Raw genomic sequence first — 19923 nt, forward strand, 5'->3', positions numbered from 1 at the left:
TACCACACCAACAACCCGACATTGTGACTCACACAGCACTTTGCCAAGCAGGAAGCGAGTGTTCGGTTTCTAACAAAAATTAGAGAAGCCAAGATTTGTGTCTACTAAAAAGGTAAGGTGCTAAATAAATTCATAATAGCCAAGATCGAGAAAAAGCTATGCATTTGGGACGTATAAACATTTTCGAGCAAAGTCCAGGCGTGATTCAAGAGTTTGTTCTTCGCATTAGTTTCCATTGGCTGGCAAATCCCTTTGATCCAAATAGCCATAAACTTGTTAAATGCTTCAGTGCAAATTCGTACTAAATCTAACACATAGATTAAGACCATTTTTTGGGAATTTTCTGTTTAAAGCTCTTCTCTGAGAACACTCAAGTTTTTGTTTATAATTGAAGGAAAGATAATGTATGGAAATAAGTAGCTCAATAACACACTTGATTTGCATGTAGACATCACATACACCAGTAAATTAAAAATGCATAGTGTTTCAAAATTTTGTTTCTCCAAACGGCCCATCAATGTTTAACTGATCCGGTTTAAGTGCCACTATTTTCAAAAGTCAACTGGAAATAGAAATTTCGCTTCCGATTATAATTTTTGTTTTGTTTTCTGTAGAAGCAAAGCGGACTTTTAATAGAAAAAGTAAGCATGTAGCTTGCTATGGTTTTGTAATCAGTCGCGCTGTAAACAAAATCTAAAAATCAACACTGCCTTGAATCAAAGGCTTTAGTGCATATTTTATTTTAGCGATTTTTCTGTTGAGCTGTTTAGTCGTTGGGTAAGTTGAAATTTCGGATTTTTAAAAAGTCAGAAAAAAGGATTGGAAGATCACCGAATGTTCATCGGTCTTTTATCGAAAGTGTGCTCGAGAGCTCTAATTATTGCGAACAGCCGTGTAACTTGAAAAACAAATAAATGACAACACATGCATTATTGATCGTCTACAACCAACTCAACCAACTTGGACTGCCGAAATATGCTGCTTAGAACTTTCTACTTATTCAAATAACAGGCATTAACGAAACATTTGACAGACTTGAAGCTATGCATAATGCGACGTCTTAAAATTTATCTTGGTGAGGGAACAAAGTGGATGCCCCGAGGCATTTTTCTTTTTTTCTTTTTTTATATTTATTTTTTCCCCCTTGAATTCATTTCCCGTCATTTGTGAGAAGACTGTTAAATTAAAAGGATTAATTATTCGGCAAAGATTGCATATTAAGGACAGCATTAGTGTTAAAAGAAAATTAAAAAGAAAAGCAAGTGTGCCTTCAATAATTTGTTTCAAAGGATTTGGCGTCGCAGGTTCCCTACATCGCCATGCAGATTCAGTTTTTCGTGGGGACGAAACTGGGTATGTCGGTGATAATTAGGTTGCTTTCTTAAAGAACCACCTTGCGTTACATTCATGACAGTGAGCGCGAGTCTGTAAAGGATAGAATTTTAATCAAACTTGCGAGCAGCTGACGTCTGTTGAATTTGCGGCGTCTTCTGTGAGTTGATCCGCTTTGTCGAACCAGACGCAAATCTATATACTCCCTTTCTTATTATTCCGCTCTGTGAGCGGTCAAGATGCTGTGACTTGATTGGTTGCACGAACTTCTTCTTTAGACCATTTGTGCCTTTAACCTTTTCGTTTAAATTTCTTCCTCGGTTACTGAAGTAATATAAAAATCTCATAGACTGAGCTTCACATGTTTGCTAACATCATGTGGATCTTGACTCGGGGCCAGTTCCATGTGTGCGAGAACGAGGACAATATTCAGTCTATACATTGGCAGCAAAGCAGCTTTGTCATTATACTAACAACTATTTATTCACCCGCGTAATGGCCTGAGAACGAACGCGCTTTTTAATCACCAAAACTAATCTGACATTAAATAAGAGCAACATTAAGCTTCATATCTTTGATTGCTTTTCCAATTGCATGGTTACCGACTGTTTCCAGCAAACTTCAATTTATTTTTGTGGCGACTAGCTGAGTAATGATGGTCAATTAACCGAAGCAGTAAATTGCGGTCTTGCCATGAGTAGTGCATTAAATAGAACCGCCGCTTTCGAGTCGGGTGAAAATTAAAGTTCATACTGACTGAGTATTGATCGCTTTCTCTGTGAAGTATTCTTGAAACCTTTACGTTTAATTTTTATTTTTAGTTATACTTAACCAGACTGCTATAATAACACACCTAGACAAATGAAAGGTTCACATCAAAGATTTGTTACGTGTAACAAAAGACACCATTTGAAATAAATTAAAGCCCTCGCAAAGTGGTTAGAAACGCTGAATGAATCAACGTCTTTGAATTTTTCAATGCATTTCATCCAGAGAAAAACCCATAAAAACAAAGCCGCGAATTTCCTCATTGTAAAACAATGACTGGCCCTTTGTTCAGTAGAAATACATTTGCAATTCGATGAGAAATATGAACGCTTTTCAGTCATGACAACGCTTTTATTCAAGTTGAATGATGACTTGAGCCTAATAACGTTCCTTTTAAAAATTATAATCCGCTACTGTCACATGCACCTGTTTCGTTTGCATTGAATATGACATTTATACGGTGTATACCGCACGCCTAGGATCACAATAGCGGTCCAACGTCATAACTTCGTCGGTTAAATCATCGCTATCTTGGACTTGTTTTTCATCTTGCCTATCTGGTAAGTATGGCAAATGTTTGCGGACGTTTTCTTACCCACCGCACGTCATATATGACGCCGAGGTTATCGTGATTTTTGCCAACGATAAATTGGAACATTAGGCTAGCTCAGCGATGCCAACGCTCAAAACATTTGCCGCGGAGTTGCTGCCCTCAAATAACTTTCCTTGAAGACTTCTCACCAAAAAAAATTTAAAACATCGTGTTTCATGTATGGTGAGATTAGAAAAAAAAACAATCTTAATTGCTATCGTACAAATCAGCGGAAGAGTGGTCATCGATATTTTTCGGAAAATTGGGGAGACTTTCTTCTTAGTCTGAAAACTGGTAGCCAGTGCGTGGCTCAACATTGTACAGTGTTCGGTAAAACAATCAGCAGTTCTATACAAAGCAAGGTAAGTTCGACGGCGGCAACCGTTCTCTCCCAGACACCGGTAATAGCAAACGCTCGTCGGCTCGAGGTAATGATCAGGCCCCAGTTGTTCAAAGGCGGGATAACTTTATCCGCTGGATAAGGCACTATTCGGGGTCTAAAATATGCTTCACATCAAACGTTGTCCAAGGTTTTCGTTCACTCCTAAACTAGACTGTGGTTAGAGTGTGCATATTCGCTTGTACACGACGAAATACTGAAATCTTTGCACAGATTGAAACTGTTGGATAGTGACTTATCCACTGGATAAAGTTATCTGGCCTTTGAACAACTGGGGCCAGGCGTTTAAATTCCTTATTTTTACGTTCAATTCAAATATAGTAGTCTCAATAACATTCCCGGCGGCATCTCAGTAATAATTTTTTATTCTAAGCACGAGTACTATTTCGATGTAGCGCCGGACCGAAACTTCACTTTTTGGCGAAAATACGGCCTAGTAAAGGCGTCAGTGCTTTCTGTGATAACGCAACAACACAATGCTCATTCTTTAGGGTTAAATTCAAGGTATTCGTCGTTATTAATTGCATTCTTAGAAGCAGTTTTCCTGCTTTGTAAATAGTCTACAATCGTTATATTTAAAATTACTGAAATACATGACTGTATTTAAAATGAGTAATTATTAGGAGAACGTGCAGGAGCTTTGAAGCTACTTGGACTTTTCAAGTCAGTCGTGTTAAATAATATTCTTCTCTTGAAAGCACTTAGAAATCCTAGTTTTTCAATGCAAGAAATCGCTAATTTTAGTTCCTTCGACCGCATGACGTTGGGCTGTTTTAATAATGCTAAACTGTCACAGTTTTTTATTGAGTCACCATGCCAAAAAATATTCAACGTGCATGACATGCGTCAATCCTAAATTACACTTGGAAATGAGATTTTAATGTCAGCTGTACGTGATAACGAGCATGTAAGACGGTGAAAGTTTAATTTTGTTTTTTCTTTTCTGATGAAAAATTAAACGAAAGTACCAACGCGATAATTTCCATGACAATTAACTTGCTTGAATCAAACCGATTTTGCGCTGTCAATTAGATCCCGGACACTTTGAACATGTCTCATTTCCCTTAAAAATTCAAACTTGTACACTTTCATTTTCGATAGTTGTCTCGGCTTCACCTGACGTTCTAAAAATTGAACTCTACTGCACAGAAGCGACAAACTGGATGAACAAGGACTTATCAGATAATAAACTCCAGAATATAACAGGTACAGCTCAAAATACTTTAAATATGCCGTGGTTTGTTTTCCTAGATTGGTTTGTGGCCTTTACAAGGGCGGCTTGTACAAGTAACACAATTTGATCTGTTCGGATTTTTTAACTCAACATTCCACAAGACGCAGAAATTTTAGGGCGCTATCCATTTGTCAATAATGCCGTGTACTGCCAGACCAGTCAGTTTGAAACGGAATGGACCAAGTTTTATCCTAGTCCTTCGAATTTCTTCAAAATAGCGCGTACCATTTTCCGAGTGATGGCTTCCAAACGTCGGATTTTCTCGCTTATTTTTATTATTAATTAAAGAATCGAATGGAATTTCCGAAATTCCCATTGCGAAAATTTCGGTCAGCCCTCTCGAGCTGTACTCTTTTTCGGAAGAACTTTTCTATTCCATTAGCCATTTCAATTCCGTCAGACAATTCTTTGGCGGTGATTGCCGCGCAAAAGATGGCGAAGGTGACGGTTGTTTACAACTGTGGGTGTGTTTCTTCACCACGGATGATTTATTATTCTTTCTACGAGTTCTTTGTAATGATAACGATGGAAACATGGTACCTGTCATTGGCAAGTCTCCGGGTAACTCCGTAATGTCGAGCTAAATGCACGAACTTTGTGAATGAACGTTCCCGCCATTGTTCATAGCTATTTATTGCATGTAAATATTGTTTGCGAAAGTTCTTGTCCTGACTGTGAAAATAGACTTCACAATTCTCCCTGGAAGAACTAACGAGAGTCACGCTATAGAGTGTGTGCACGGCGGCCATGTTGGAGGACTAAAACAATAGCAGATATTTGCATAAAAATAGAATATATTTCCCAAAGGAAAATCATTTTATTGTTTCGGTCCTCCAACATGGCCGTCGTGCACACACTCTATTATATGTCGAGGACGATCACCAGTTCTTTGGAGAAAAATACTGTTCAATTCGACAAACAAAATTTCGGAATTTCTCCCGTTTTGAATATCTTAGTTGCGTTCTTCCCCGCGAATTCTCGAGCAAAAGAGAGACTGCTCGCTGTCTATTCCTGTGTAAGAAAACCCAATATTGGTCAGTTACAACTTAAATGAAAATTTTGAAACCCACAGCTTTTACTAGATATTTTTTTACGGGAGTTTTTTTTTTTTTTTTTTTTTTTAATTTTAACCCGCTTCTTTCCAAATGTTTCGCTGCTTCAACAAACAAAAATAGAATCCTGAAGTACGGGAGTTTTTTTTCTTGAAACTATTCAATATCATTTTTCACAGTTTCGTTTTCCACTAGTACGCTGGCATAATTAGAATCGAATTGTTTTTTTTTTTTCTTTTAAAATGGATAAATAAAGAACACAAATATAGCATTCTAGGTAGTGACACAGTGAGGCAATCAATAATAACCTTTCCAAAGCTTTTTACTTTTCGTCAAAGGCTGCAGTTTTTTTTATATTTTAAAAACTCTTTAGCCAGAGAACGGTTTTTAGACTTTAAGATGTATAATCCTAGTCTAGTCACTCGTCTATTTTTATTAGTATTTTTGTACCCAATCACAGTGAACGGTTAGCGACCCGAATTGAAATATTAACCAGTATTAATTTAAGCCCCATTTTATTTCGGTTTATACCAGTATGTTACTTTGTTTCAGGACCTAAACAAGACATCTGAATGGCACAGAATTCCAACGAGTCACAACCTTTTCACCAGTACAACCCCACCGTGGCCCGCTGGTACTGGACGGTGAGAATGTTCTTGGTCTTCTTCACGATCCTTGGGAACGCACCTTTGATATTCCTCTTCATAACGAGGCGCAAGCTTCGGCGCATCCTGTCCAACCGGTTTGTCATGTCCTTGAATCTCGCCGACCTGTGCGTTGGCCTGTTTGTAACGCCACCCGAACTTCTCTGCACGCACTGGGTGCAGTGCTCCAGGCGAACGCAACTCGCTATGTATGAATTCTTCGTGTATACTTCACTGTTGTGTCTCTGTTTGGTGACGTGGGACCGCTATAAGTCAGTGACTCGCCCCTTGACCTATCCTGTTGTTATCACGGTCAAGCAGTACTTAGTTCCCATCATTGTGTGCTGGGCAGTCCCCTTCGTGGTGGCTCTCCTTCACTTCACGTACTTGGTTCAGGACGCTGAAAAACACGTGACAGCCATGAAAGTGTTCACAATTGTTGAAACAGTTTTGTTTATGGCGCTCCCTTGTCTCGCATTACCACTGGCGTATTTGCACATTGTCTGTATCATACAGAAGCACAAAGAACGCGAGAAACGGCAACAAGACCAGGTGGATTACAACTACTCCGAGGCAATGATGAGTGACCATGGCGACACCATGAAAGAAACAGAGTTCACCGCAACGAACTTCAACATCCGCACGCCACACGACGCACAACACGGAGACAAACTGAGTGTTTCTGGACTCGACTCTGACATCGAGCGCTCCACAGACGGCGGGAGGAATTTGCCGCTGAAGCCCAAACAGCGTCACCCGAACCACGACCGCTCCATCACCGTTCTTGGTATTGTGATCGCCACGTTCGTGGCCTGTTGGTTGTTTGCCGCTTATCTCCACTTCAAAGAGTCATTTGGATTAACTAAAGTGGTTGAAATAACCCACCGCGAAGAGTTGGATACTACAATGAATACGTCATGGTTGCTATTGCTGGCCCACTCAGCTTTAAATCCCTTTGTCTACGGGCTGGTCAAGAGGGACATCAAGAAGGAACTGACAAAGTGCATAAAGTGTCGAAAATAGACAAGAAAGAAGCACAACCTGACGCAGGCATCCCGGACACACGTGCGCTTCTTGGTCAAGGAGGACGTCTTCGGAAGCCAAGCAAAGCAATTTACCACGCTAGCAGTTCGCTTTCTGTAAAATCAGTAAAGTTACAAGTTGCTTAAAGCTCCTCTGTGAGCTGCAATTCTAGCAGAGAGCTTGGTACATTTGCAATGCAGTCACGTACTCCCCTTCCCCTGCAATCTTAGCAAAGAGCCTCTCCCCCTTGCTTTCTGTGAGCTGCAATTCTAGCAGAGAGCTTCGTACATGTGCAATGAAGTCACGTACTCCCCTCCCCCTGCAATCTTAGCAAAGAGCCTCTCCCCCTTGCTTTCTGTGAACTGCAATTCTAGCTCAGAGCCTTGGTACATGTGCAATGGAGTCACGTACTCTCCTCCCCTCAAGCAATTTTGACTGGCAACATAAATCATTGCAATCACTGTCAGCATTTGCGTCCAGGATAACAAGACCAACAAATGTCTGAGTGCTAAATAAATATATGATATGCTTCTTTGCACTAGTTTTTACAAGGTGTACCAAGACCTTTTGGTGAGCACTGTGGAGACCAGTCAGACTACCCCATTCTGTCAGGCATTACTAACACTCCACGCTATTGACAAGTAGTTGTACTGCAGTGCGAAAAGCAAAAATATTCTTCCGTAAAATCATAGCTATAGCTAGCTAGTAACCTGCGTAGAAGATGCAATCGGAGGCGGGAAGGGGAGCGAGAAAAAGGGAAAGAAAAAAGAAGGAGAGGGGAGAGGTTCCGCCCACCCCCCCCCCCTCCCCCCTTAGCGTCTTTTTCACGTTAAGTTACGTACTTTGTCTTTTTAAAGACAACTGTTGGGCGGGAGGTCTAGTACTATTGTTATTGCTTGAATTCCGTAGTAATAAAAGTTAGTAGTTAACATACCAAAATTTACCCCCTTTGTTATACGTTTTACACGATGCCTATACTGGCATTTACGCATGATGTTGTGCCTGATTTATTTCCATTGAACGCTTCGCACAAATTTTGTTTCTGAAAACGTCATGACAGGGGCAGATACATATCTGAATCACGCGCTATTCAGGGCTATTTATATTTCCCATTTGTCTACTACATTATTCGAGATCATACTGGAAATTGCTTTCGGAAAACCTCATGACCTGGGGCAGATTACATATCTGACTCAGAAGACAGAAGACAATGTTATTGTTGAAGACAAAAAGATTAACAGACAAAAAGCGTTCCTAAATGAACACGAAATTAAGTAGAAATTGACAATCAAACCTTTAATTTTTTTTTATGAAGTGGATTTCCAGTAACGTTTAAGCATCAGTTCGACAAAGTCTGCAGCGCAGGTAATATTTTAAGTTTAAGCTTGACCTTTGCGAAACACAATCTGGCCTGTCAATAACAAATTTCTTCGCTGCGAGCTGTCCATTCTCCATCATTTAAACTGTCGAGTACTTCTTAGAACTTATCCTTTCGATGTACCGCTACATCAATCTAAAACATTTCAAAAAAATAATATGGTCGCTAAAGAAGCCTTCTCAGTTCCAGCCCAGAGATCACGAGTACGTGACGTCACAATAGTAAAAAAAACACTCATGTCCGCTCCCTTCTGACATACACCAAGATATGGGATTCTGATTGGACTGTTTTTGTTAAAGACAATAAGGTCAATAGGAGACAAAAATATCCCCTCCAGGAGAGAACTGAATTTGATCCATGTTCAACGAGTTATTAACTGAAACATGCACATTTGTGACTACGTTGAAAAAGAAACGCCACCGGAATTTAGACACGGGCTGCCCTGAGGGCACTCCGAGTAATTAGCCTCGCATATGGAAGACAGATTTTTACCCCCCCCTCCCCCCCCCCCCTCCTCCTGTATCAAGGCTGCCTCCTCCCACGTAAAACAGCCAAGAAGTACTTTTGAATCTCAGGCATACCAATGGCTGAAAAAACGAAACTCGTTCGAATGTGCAGAAGTATTGTGTTATGGCAAAATCTGATCCACATGTAATAAGTACGTCTCTCAGTTGTATGGTAAAATTCTGGAATTGGAAAAGCTAATTTAAGTTTTGGTCAAAACTCATTTTTTGATTTTACGAATGCCTTGTTAAAAGTCTAGAGTATGGAATTAATGACTTGACAAATAAAACCGTGGAAATAGAATCAGGCAAGGTCGTTCAAAAAGATTATATAATGGCAAGGAGTAGGCCAAACGATATGACCTAGCCTGGACATGACCGACATTTCCTTCTTTAGAACCTTTCCCTGTCAACGTTCGCGATGCGAGACCTGGGTCCACACACAGTGACAGTACGACAGGGGTTCTCTTGTATGACTAGTAACCTCATCTACGTTATCAGTTGTCTGTGTTTGGCTGTTCACGAGGTTTTTTTACTGTTCATATTTTGTCTCCTCTCGCCTCGACCTATTATCCAATTCTTTAGTCTCCCACCTTCCCTTCGGTGACGCATCTTGGAGTATCCCCACTCCCCCTCCCCACACCCTAGCCTTTGCTTTTCTCTTCTCCCTTAAAAAAGTTTCCTGAGTTCGATGGTTGGTCTAAGTAAACACTGTTCACCTACAGTCAAAGCTCTTGTAAGCGACCACCTCGGGAATTGGAAAAAAGTGGTCGTAATTAGGGCTGGTCGCTTACGAGAATGCACTCTCGTAAGCGACCAAAAGATAAAACAATAGAAGCTGGTCACTAACCAGAGCTTTAAGCATAAAGATTTCTACCCCGGTCTCAGGGTAACACTCTTGATCCAACCGTAAATCATCTTCAATTTTAGATTCGAAATCTTATCTACGAACATTATTAGGCAGTGCTATATTACTGTAAATGTGGTCACGAAGTGTATACTCTATTAAGAGTTGCCGTAATACGTATCAGAATCTTTGAGTGGTCGCTCACGAGAGCTTAAAAACAAAGGAAATGACCAGTTGGTAATTCCTAAAAGTGGTCGCGGTCGCTTTCGAGAACTTTGATTACAGAGTTGACGTAACAATTCGAACGGGGTTTCACAATGTTGGTCGTAGCTAGTGTTGGTCGCTTACAAGAATGGTCGCAAGGAGAGCTTCGACTGTATATCTTCATGCCGTGGAAATCAGTAACCTTAATGTTTGCTTTGTTTCGACAAAACAGCGGACTTTCTTGTTCACATCCTCATCAATTTTATTAACCTCTTACTGGGAGTTACAAGATACAAATTATTGTACAATAAAATATACTGATATGACAACGTGAGTTTACATTTTTTTTTTCAGTGTGCTATTTCCAGCCGCCTTCATTACCTAACGCACTAAAATCAAGAATATCATCACGCAACAGATCTCCTGCTTCAAGGTCGTTTGGCTTTCATTAATTCGTTGGGACAAACGCACTCGTAGATTGACTTGTCTTGCAAAACAACGACCACTCACTCCTCCCTGCGGATAAATGAAAGCCAACGCCGAAAAGCAAATGACGAGTTGCCCAAATACGGAATGCCGCGAAAAGCGGCATGTGGCGCCAAGTTATTTTTTGGCGCCAAAATTTCTCGATCTTTTCACCTCTGTAGAATTGTAATATTTTACACATTTTTATCGGCTAAATATCGCCTATAAATCGCCTCTTAGAATTAAAAAAAACCCGCTCCCTTCATGCACACAGAACAGAGCGGAGACATTTATATACGCCAGCACTCAGTTATTTTTCTTAAATATTAAAAAAAATTCAAACCCCTGCTGATGAAATATGAACACGCATTTGAGCATTTCGGGTCACTTAATTTTTAGATGGAAGATTGTTCTGATCTAAAATGCTCCAATAGAAAACAATGGTATTCTACGTATAACTACAAAATAATTGGTTTGGTCTTTACGACAAAGAGTTACATATACCCTGAGTAAAAATTATGTTTTCTTGTAAACTATTGAATAAAGCTAAAATCCTATTTCTAACAAAATTAAATTTCACCGAAAAAAAAAAAAAAACAGACAACAACAACAAAAAACATTGACTAAAGTTTATAAATACGGGTAACGGCTGCAACAACTTGAAACAGTGACAAACACGAATATAAAAACATCAAAGAAAAACAAAGCGATAATACCGTAAAGCAAAGCCAAAAATTGGACAACCTTGAAAAAATGTTCTTAACGAAAATGCAATGTGTAAGACAAATAAATTGATTAAATCACCATAATTAAAGTTAAGACAACTGAACATTGTTTGACTTTATCGCTGACCTAGCCAAAAATATAACTTCACAATTCTATTTTACAGCCTTGTTCGCTTAATATTCTAATTCTATCTAAAAAGACGAAACACATCCATTCTTAAATACGACACGAAAAATTGTCAAGTGGTCAAATCACAACAATATAAAACCACGTTAGTCACGAGATTGCTAATAATTCTTGAAAGAACAAACGAATGCCTTCGGTCAGTTGAAGAGTCATAAATATTTCGCCTACAAAATTGAATACCGCTGCTGGTCTCCTTCGCGAGGTTCTTTCCTTCGTCACGCAACGCTTCTGAAGCATTGCGTGACAAACAAATAAAGAACTAAACACGAAGACGCCATACTACTGTTACAGTGACTAAACCACAAATTCGATTGGAGGCCAGTAAATTCTTCAACGACAAAACGTTTGAAAAACTTTCGTCAAAAATTTATACCTTAACTTATTCAACACTATAGCAAATATGCTTTCACTGTTTACGACTTCGAACTACATAATTCCTACTTTTGCACCTGCGAGGCTTTCGAGGAGAAAAACTCGCATCACAAAAAAAAAAAATGACAAATGATTTCCATTTTCACTGACTTTTTTCCCCCGAATTTGTAAAACTCTATCAAGAGAATCCACAAATGGCTAACATTACAACAGCCAATAGCCAAACAACTTGTCAAATTGATTCACATCAAACAAAATTTTTTTAGAAATTAAGACTCGATGGAGCGTCATGTTTCGCTTTGTTTTTGTCTTAATGCTCGTCACTCCATTTAATATTGATCACGTGCACACCTCATGACCAAGCCGTGTCGATGTCACGTCTTAAACACGAACTCAACACAAAGCTAGGGCATGTTTCCCTTGACGTGAGAAGCCAAAAGCCAAAAGAGAAAAAAAAATCTCACACGATCCTTCTCAAAACAACACCTTAAGACCGAAGCGTTCATTTTGCTGAAAAACCTGAACGGATTTTTCATTGAAAGCCTAAACCACTGGCCGATACTTTAAAAATAAAATTTAAAAAAAAAAAAATTGTGACACGAAAGACAAACACATCCAGTCAGACTGGCCCTAATCAAACACACGGTTAAAAAAAACAAACGCGAGAAAACGCCTAAAACAAAAAACCCCGTACTTAACCATTCGGTTGGATTTCCTGATCTAGCCTATGGGACACAGAAACACGCTTTGACCAATAATCAGTTACACAAGACTGCTTAATGAACAGTGGTGACGTCACTTTACTCCTGCACCCGGATGTCCCCACTGCAACCTGATGTCATCTTTGATGCATCGATGACCTCATCATTATTAGCCAATGAGGACGCACAAGAGCCACGGAAGCTGCTTAGCCCGCTGAATGCATCGAGCTCTCCAGAGATGTCACTTCCTGTCTGGCTACTGAAGCCTCCCAGCCCCATGGGGGCCCCGCGGGAGATCACACTGGGGTACGGCTTCATAATGCACCTGGGATCAGGATACAAACCGGCCTGGCGCGCGGCCCTGAAGTCCTTGTAGGCCAGTTCCTCGGCAAGTTTACGATCATCTCTTTCCTGTTTTTCTCTTTCCTGCTGCTGCAGGAGGCTTCTACGCTCCTGAAGCAGCCGCCTGTGTTCCTCTTTCGTTCTCTTCTTTTTCTCAGCTTCGCTCTCGAGGCTCTCAATAGTCAGGCCGTGATGGGAGGCGTCCTGTAAGAAATGGATCGCATAAGTATCGAGTATAGAGGATGGAGTCGAGAATCGCATGAGAATCCAGGATCGAGTGAAACCGTACTGAAACTCGTCAAAACCAACGTGGGCAGTGAGATCAAAAACTAACATTGATGTTTATCAACCTGTACACGGTGGTTCTAACTTTTGAGTTTGTGGATGAGTCCCTGAGGTGTGACCATTGAGATGAAAGCTACTGAGCAGGACTTTCCTGTGACACTTTTCGTTATGCTGTACACAGTGCTTCTTACTTTTGATCCCGTGGAGGAACCCCTTATGATCACGACTATTCAGTTGAATCAAGGTGTACTACAGTGTATCAACAGTTGTTCAGATAGGGATGAAGTTAACCCATGGCGGGCTAGAAACACCACTCTGACATTCTAAATTGATGTTGTCACCACACAAAACTGCAGCATAAAACAAGCAGTTTTCGAACATGTAGCAGTCAAACATCTTACCTGTCCCAACCAGCTCTGCTCATTCCCTTGGTCTCCAGTCTCACGCGTTTGTGACAGCTCACTACCAAGTATTGCTTCCGAGGGGCTTCCACGCTCCAACTCTTGAAGAGTCCGAGCATATTGCTCGTCTTTCTTGATTTGGTCTTCTTTCCTAAAAAATGTAAACAAACACTTAACACTTTTTGCATCTAACATAACAGGGATAGTGCCGTGGCGAGAGCACTCGCCTCCCACTAGTGTGGCTTGGGTTTGATTCCAAGCGTTGATGGGTTGAGTTTGTTACTAGTTGTCTCCCTTGCTCCGAGCGTTTTACTCCCTTCATAAAGACCAACATTTTCAGATTTAGTTACATCAGGAAACAATGGACAGAAGAGCCACTCTCAACATTTCCACTGAAATTCCCATTTGTTTATTCATTCATTCATTCATTCATTCATTTATCCCATCCCATATGAGCTACTGCAGTTAACCTGAAGAGGGTGACTTGTGCTGTTGTAAAGTTTTTGCTACTGAGCATTTTGTGTTATTTGCTTCAAGGTAGTTTCTGTGGACAAAACTACAAAGTGCTGAGCGGTACTGACTTGCATGAAATGTTCGATTTCTGATATTCAGCAAATTCACTCAATGAGAGTAAAAGGCCTAAGCATTTCTGTGCCATACAAGAACAAGCTATTGTGAACATGTAAATCTTCAAATCAAATTAACCCTGAAATGTGAATTACACACTGCACAAGAAATCCTGGTCACTTTCTCCAGAGAGAGAATAGGAACCTTCAGATTTTACTACAAGTACGAGATTGAGTATGAGTATGACATTTCAAATCTAGTCTGCGTAGTTGTCGCACCAATCTTGTTTCTTGGCCCTCCTTATGTGCTGGCAAACTACCGGAATTAGTGAGAGTTCTGAGGATGTGATTACTCTGAAATTTGAAAGTCGTATTCGCACACAATCTCGTACTCTCACTCTGATCTTAAGGTCCCTAATGTTGCAAGATGAGACGGCTGCGATTCACACCAGTTCTATGAAGCATTGAAGAGGAATGAATGGTACATGTACCACATGACACAATAACCACCCATCTAATTTAAGTGTCTTTTGGAATTACACAACAGTACCGCCATTATAGAGGACTTTTTTCTTACCTGGAAAAGTCATCCAAGTATGGTGGCCAGAGCTTGCGAACCTAAATGGAGACAGGCAGAATCATAAAATATTACTTGATTGCTTCACTACAGGTTTGCTGAATTTCAGGTTTGCTGTAGTTCAGGTGATAACTCAGAAGCAATTGACAATCAGTCAGGCAAAGGCCATTATGTCTTAGTGATGAAGTTAAAACACATACTAAAACAGCCTTATACGGCATGGGTTAATAATGAGGAAAACTGGTAATATTTGTTAAGGCTCAAAAAAGCAGTGAGAAATTGTCCATTAGCAAGTGCAACTGGCAGCCATAATCAGCAATGTAGTGTGTTGAGCAGGAGACCGTGCAGATCCAGGAAGAAAATCATACACCAGTTTTGAGCAATAAAAGATTAATGTGCTAGCCCATAGGGACTACCCTCCTCCCCCTGGAGAAAATTTTTAAATTTTCCACTTTACTAAGATGCCATTTTCTGGGATTTGGGGTCATCAGTTAAAAAAGTGATTTGAGTTTTACAAACCAGAAAATAACATCTGTTTCAGCCATGTCAATATTATTGAAAGTGAGAAGTGATCATCGGAGTGAATTTTCCAACTTATGCAATTGCAAATTAGAAGCCTGAAAAAAATTCAGGCTTCAACGGGATTCAAACCTGTGACCTTCACGTTACCGGTGCGATGCTCTACCAACTGAGAAATGAAGCCACACATTGGGAGCAAGGTCAATTGTGAGTTCCCATTTCCCGTGAGAGGAGTGAAATGATGTAAAGTAAATGAAATGATTCATATATGAACTGCGTATGTAAATGAAAGTGAGAAGTGATCATCGCAGTGAATTACGCACTAAGCTCTATTAAGCCACCAAAGGGCTTCTTAATTTTAAGGACTCATTTTCTACAAACAAGCCTACCTCATTTCCATGGTGAGGTCCCCATATTGGTGCTGTGTCTGTGATCCCTGGGGGTGGGGGCAGAGCACTGTTGTCATCTGCAAAGTTTCCCCAGATGACACCATGTTGCCACCCCACAGGGGACTGTTGCCTAGGTGACAAACTAGAGTTTGATGATTGGCTGGCAGCAGGAGAGTGGCTGAGTGGGGAGCCACTGCTGACCCCACTGCTTGCACTCGACAGTATGGTGTCCTTCCTGCTGGGCATACCAATCTCAAGGGGATCCCAGTCAGCAGGGTCACAGCTCCCAGGAGATGATGAATCAGTGTGCTGCGGAAATACCACATTGTATAATAATTATTATTAAAAACTGGATCATTGGATAATGTAATTACAGAGTTTTTGTTGGCTAAGTGCCCATGGGATATCAACCATCAATGTCGCCATTCCACGTTTAAAATGTGATTAAGATCAATCTATGGGCAGACAAAACAACAACACGATCACATTGTTTGGCGTAATGGGGGACACATCCCCTGCAGTTTGCATCACAAGAGACTTCAATTATGGGCCTTATAGGGTTGACCCTTTCCTGCCAGTGACCCACTAGTGGGTTCCCAAATCATAACTGGGTCAATAGTGGTCAATTGCATTGAAAATTTGCCAGCAAACTGGTCTTGTAAAGATCTACACATTTAAAGAAGAAATGGTACCCCCTGGTATCTATGATGTGGTTTACCACTTCTACAATTTTTCAAATGTTTTAATTTGATGCACTTACAGACTCTGACAATACATGTATCTCCTGGACAGAACTTTCTATGCATTAAAAACTGCAAATTAAGCTACAGTTTGGGGGTGGACCTATCCCATGTAACGATCAGTGAAATTTTGTAGTTTTTAATTTTGACGTTTTGAAACCATTTCTGTCAAAGACCTGACTTCATTCAGTTATCTTAACATGAGAAACAAATTTCACTCATCGAGACCTTTTAAATGGTACATAACACACGAGCCTTGTCTTTTTCTTTGCCGTTTTGGAAAATTGCGCATGTGTAAGGCTGGAAAAGGTTAACGACCCTTGTTGGTGCTTACAACAAGATCTGAAACTACCAACTCTGGTTCTGAAGTCTGGTACCCAGCTAATTAGGCCATAAAGTACAGTACATGACTTGTATGGTTCAGATGCAAATCCAAGACGTCACTCCTGTAACTATTATACACATTCCATAAGAGGTAAATTGTTTGAACAAGCTCATGATACCAACCTTTTCATCATACAGGTTAGCAGAGCTTTCTGGACTTCTTGTCTGCGGCTGTAAAATCCCTCTTCCAATGGCCTCAGGAGCATTATAGTAAGCCCGAGGGTCATAACTCGGCCGATAATGATAACTCATAGCACTCTGGTGTAAAGGTTCATATGACATTGTTGGTCTCCCAGCATAGTGTGAGTTGTAAAAATCTGGTTGAGGACTAGAGGGAAAAGTTACAATAAGTTGCATTGCTTATAAAGAGATAACCTTACTTCTTCCCACAGGCTGAAGACACACACACACACAAAACATTTAAGCTTTTGCAGAGTTTCCAGTAACTTCTGAAGAAAGTATCAGTTCAAATTGTGTGAGTAGCTAATTAAGTTGTTAAATTTGTTCAGTCAAACATCCAGAAAATACTTCTCATAAGCAGACAACTCTCCTAAACAGACACAAAGTTATGGTCCCAGCCACATACAAACACTACAAAGCTCTCTTATTCTGACACTCAGTTCAGATCATAAAATGCTACTTGTGGGATGGGGAATGGGGAATTTCCGCGGCTTCCACAGAGCGGCTCTTTCATCCACTGTTTCCAGGTGGAATTGGAATTATTTGGGAATGTTAGTTTTTGTGGAGGGAGGAAATCTGGAGTACCGGAGTGGGGACAAGAACCAACAACAAACTCAACCCACATACAGGGTCCACACCAGGAATCAAACCTGGGCCACAATGATGAGAGGCGAGTGTTCTCACCACTGCGCCAACCATCCCTGTACATCATTAGGATTTTCTACTGGAACTCTACCTGTAGTAACCCGTGGGATCTGATGGATAGCCATATGAAGAATGATCAAAAGCTTGATAGCTGCCAGCTCCAGGGGGTAAAGGTGCCACATCTCTCCTTGATCGTATAGCCCTGCCATTGTACAGGGGGTAATGGTGATCCACATGGCCATTTGCCATCCCATTCATTCCATTTGCCATCCCATTCATCTCACTAATTCCATTCACTGCACTTATCCCTTCCCCCTGAACAGTCAAGGGCGAGTTACGAGGTGGAGTCATGATGCCTAGGAAATGAAACATCACAGATTAATAACCAACAACTTCCTTGTCAAGAACATGTTTACATGTAGTTACAATAGCCACCACAGTTGAGCTTTGTCAAGTGTCCACAAGAAGTGTCACTAAATGAAACTTGTGCTGTGCCAAAGGCTGAAGCAGTATTCCAGAAAAACTACAAAGGAATCAACATGAATATACATTTGATTTGGATCTTTCTAAAACATTTGCCTAATAAAGTTGCCTTTTCAGACTCTCAGCTTTAGCAGGTTTTGACGTGAGACTGCTTTTATCCAACGGAATTTCAAAAGGGCGCAATAAGGACATTCCTACAGACTACAACATCAGGTATCAAAATTTGTCAATAGTGAATAATACCAAAAATTGACAGCAGGTTAAGTTTTATATTACACACTATTAGCCTTTGCTATGTATCAACTTTCAGGAATACTGGTGACAATGGGAAATACTGTTAGTACCAATATAATTATTCTTTTATTGCATAACTGTAAAAAGAACATGAATGCAGGGGGAGGGGGTATTAAAAGTCAAAATTTTAGAAGCAAAGTACATGTCAGAAGCCAAACAGGAATTTCCTGGGGGGAAGGAGGCACAAAACAAAAAGCCTTCCATGGGCGGAGTATGGATATTTTCCGGAACTGCACAATACACAAAGAACAATACACTGCACTTCTTACCGACTGTTCCATCCTTTCCCCTTGACACAACATTGGAATACGAATTCCCAGGGGGTGCAGTGGACGGGGTGTAGTAGGTCTGGAAATACCCTCCCCTCTCATTTCCCAAAGAGGCTACATATGATGACTGCACATGATCATACGGCGAGCGAGGGCCACCATAGCCATCATTCTGGTAAATGGGCTGTTGGGACTGTATTGTCATTTGCTTCATCCTCTGTGTCATCCCATGAATTTGATCCTGGCTGTCTCTGCGGCTGACTGGGGGTGGGGCTCCATACCCAGATGATGTTTGCGGCATTTCACCTGCTAAACAATAAAAAAAAACTAAATAAATAATTCCTTGCGAAGCGAGGACCGAAGGCCAGAGTGTAGCGAGGTTAATATATTTGTCGGGCCGAGCCGGCCTGAGCGGAGCTAAGCCGCGCGAATTCGAGCGAAAAATATATTTATATATATGTATGTTTATATATATCTTTGAAGGTGTCTGCACTGTCGCCTGGCACCAGTGAAAAACAAAGTATGAATGATGTCAGACTGTCTGGCGTCGTCTGGAGCAAAATTTGCATACATCGGAAAAAATATGTGTGCATGATCAAATTTCAACTGCAATGTTCATTAATATTCACTGGATACAAAACTATCTCTCCAGAATCTTTTCCCTTTCTTTTAGAAATCTTTTTTGTGAAAGATTGCATTGAAGAAATTACACGTTTTGTGGCCGCGGTAAAATAATTTTCCGTGGGAAATAAATTCATCGAACATGACAGCACTGCACCCCCATTGTACATTACGTCCAGCGTCAGAAAAAGATTTTCAACGGCAAACTAGCCTGTGGGACTACGAAAAGACCATGCTCATAAAAAAAAATAAATAAATAAAAAAATCCTATGCCCCTTTTAATCTCCTCATTTGATGCTACAATACGAGTAAAGAGGGCTTTCCATCCAGCCCCAGCTTCGCGAGGTTTTGCGAGTCACGTATTTCTAGTAATTTATTATTATACTGGTCACTGTTATGGCAAAATCCTGAGCGATCTTCATTTGCTCAAGGCAAAAAAGCAAATAGAGTTAAACATTTGACCCATAAAAATTCACAGGGCACCACTTATGTATATCTCCCTTGCACCAAGGCTACATAATTATACAATCTTTCAAACACGAGGATAACGCTGTTAAACATGCTAACAAACCAATCAGAGAAGTTGGAAACTTCACAGCCTCACTGGAAATTGTTCTTACAATAAAATACTGTAAGCTCATGTCCCAAAATACAGATTGCAAGCCAGAAGCCTATCACATGCCTTTTGACATGTAAGAGGTTCCAATCAGATTTGGTTGAGTTTGAATTTAAAACTTCAAAATGGTCACAATACGCTGTATCATTGTATGCAAATAAACATACAGTTCACTCCACTACATG

The 19923-nt window shown here is 40.5% G+C and overlaps 2 protein-coding genes across 10 annotated transcripts in view; one reads left to right on the forward strand and one right to left on the reverse strand.

Moving 5' to 3' along the window:
• Positions 1-12386, forward strand: LOC146461844 (octopamine receptor beta-2R-like). Of its 7 annotated transcripts, none has more exons than XM_085086365.1 (3): positions 2637-2660; positions 4194-4298; positions 5931-7969. In XM_085086365.1, the coding sequence occupies exon 3, from the start codon at positions 5951-5953 to the stop codon at positions 7043-7045; it is 1095 nt and encodes a 364-aa protein (XP_084942491.1). In that variant the 5' UTR covers positions 2637-2660; positions 4194-4298; positions 5931-5950; the 3' UTR covers positions 7046-7969. The 7 variants fall into 7 exon arrangements, 6 of the variants coding, with proteins under 6 accessions (XP_084942492.1, XP_084942493.1, XP_084942491.1 ...); XR_014857301.1 differs by lacking the exons at positions 2637-2660; positions 4194-4298 and adding exons at positions 2736-3054; positions 9042-12386 and having other exon boundaries at positions 5931-8816; XM_085086363.1 differs by lacking the exon at positions 2637-2660 and adding an exon at positions 2736-3054.
• Positions 10215-19923, reverse strand: part of LOC146461845 (uncharacterized) — a 23821-nt gene continuing 14112 nt past the window's right edge. For 2 of the 3 annotated variants that reach the window (XM_085086360.1, XM_085086359.1), the window contains 7 exons: positions 18502-18810; positions 17547-17811; positions 16754-16958; positions 15507-15815; positions 14599-14639; positions 13456-13606; positions 10215-12973 (listed from right to left, as the gene is read on the reverse strand). In XM_085086360.1, coding sequence (XP_084942486.1) covers positions 12527-12973; positions 13456-13606; positions 14599-14639; positions 15507-15815; positions 16754-16958; positions 17547-17811; positions 18502-18810 — 1727 coding nt within the window. In that variant the 3' untranslated portion in view covers positions 10215-12526. The remainder of the gene's footprint in view (positions 12974-13455; positions 13607-14598; positions 14640-15506; positions 15816-16753; positions 16959-17546; positions 17812-18501; positions 18811-19923) is intronic. The other variant, XM_085086362.1, reaches the window with a different exon arrangement.

The sequence above is a fragment of the Pavona decussata genome, unplaced genomic scaffold (assembly GCF_977016875.1).
Source record: "Pavona decussata unplaced genomic scaffold, jaPavDecu1.1 SCAFFOLD_193, whole genome shotgun sequence".
NCBI classification, from domain to species: Eukaryota; Metazoa; Cnidaria; class Anthozoa; order Scleractinia; family Agariciidae; genus Pavona; species Pavona decussata.

Excerpts from the sequence above, each read along its gene's own strand:
- LOC146461844 (XM_085086366.1), top strand. The coding sequence starts at position 5,951 with ATGGCACAGAATTCCAACGAGTCACAACCTTTTCACCAGTACAACCCC.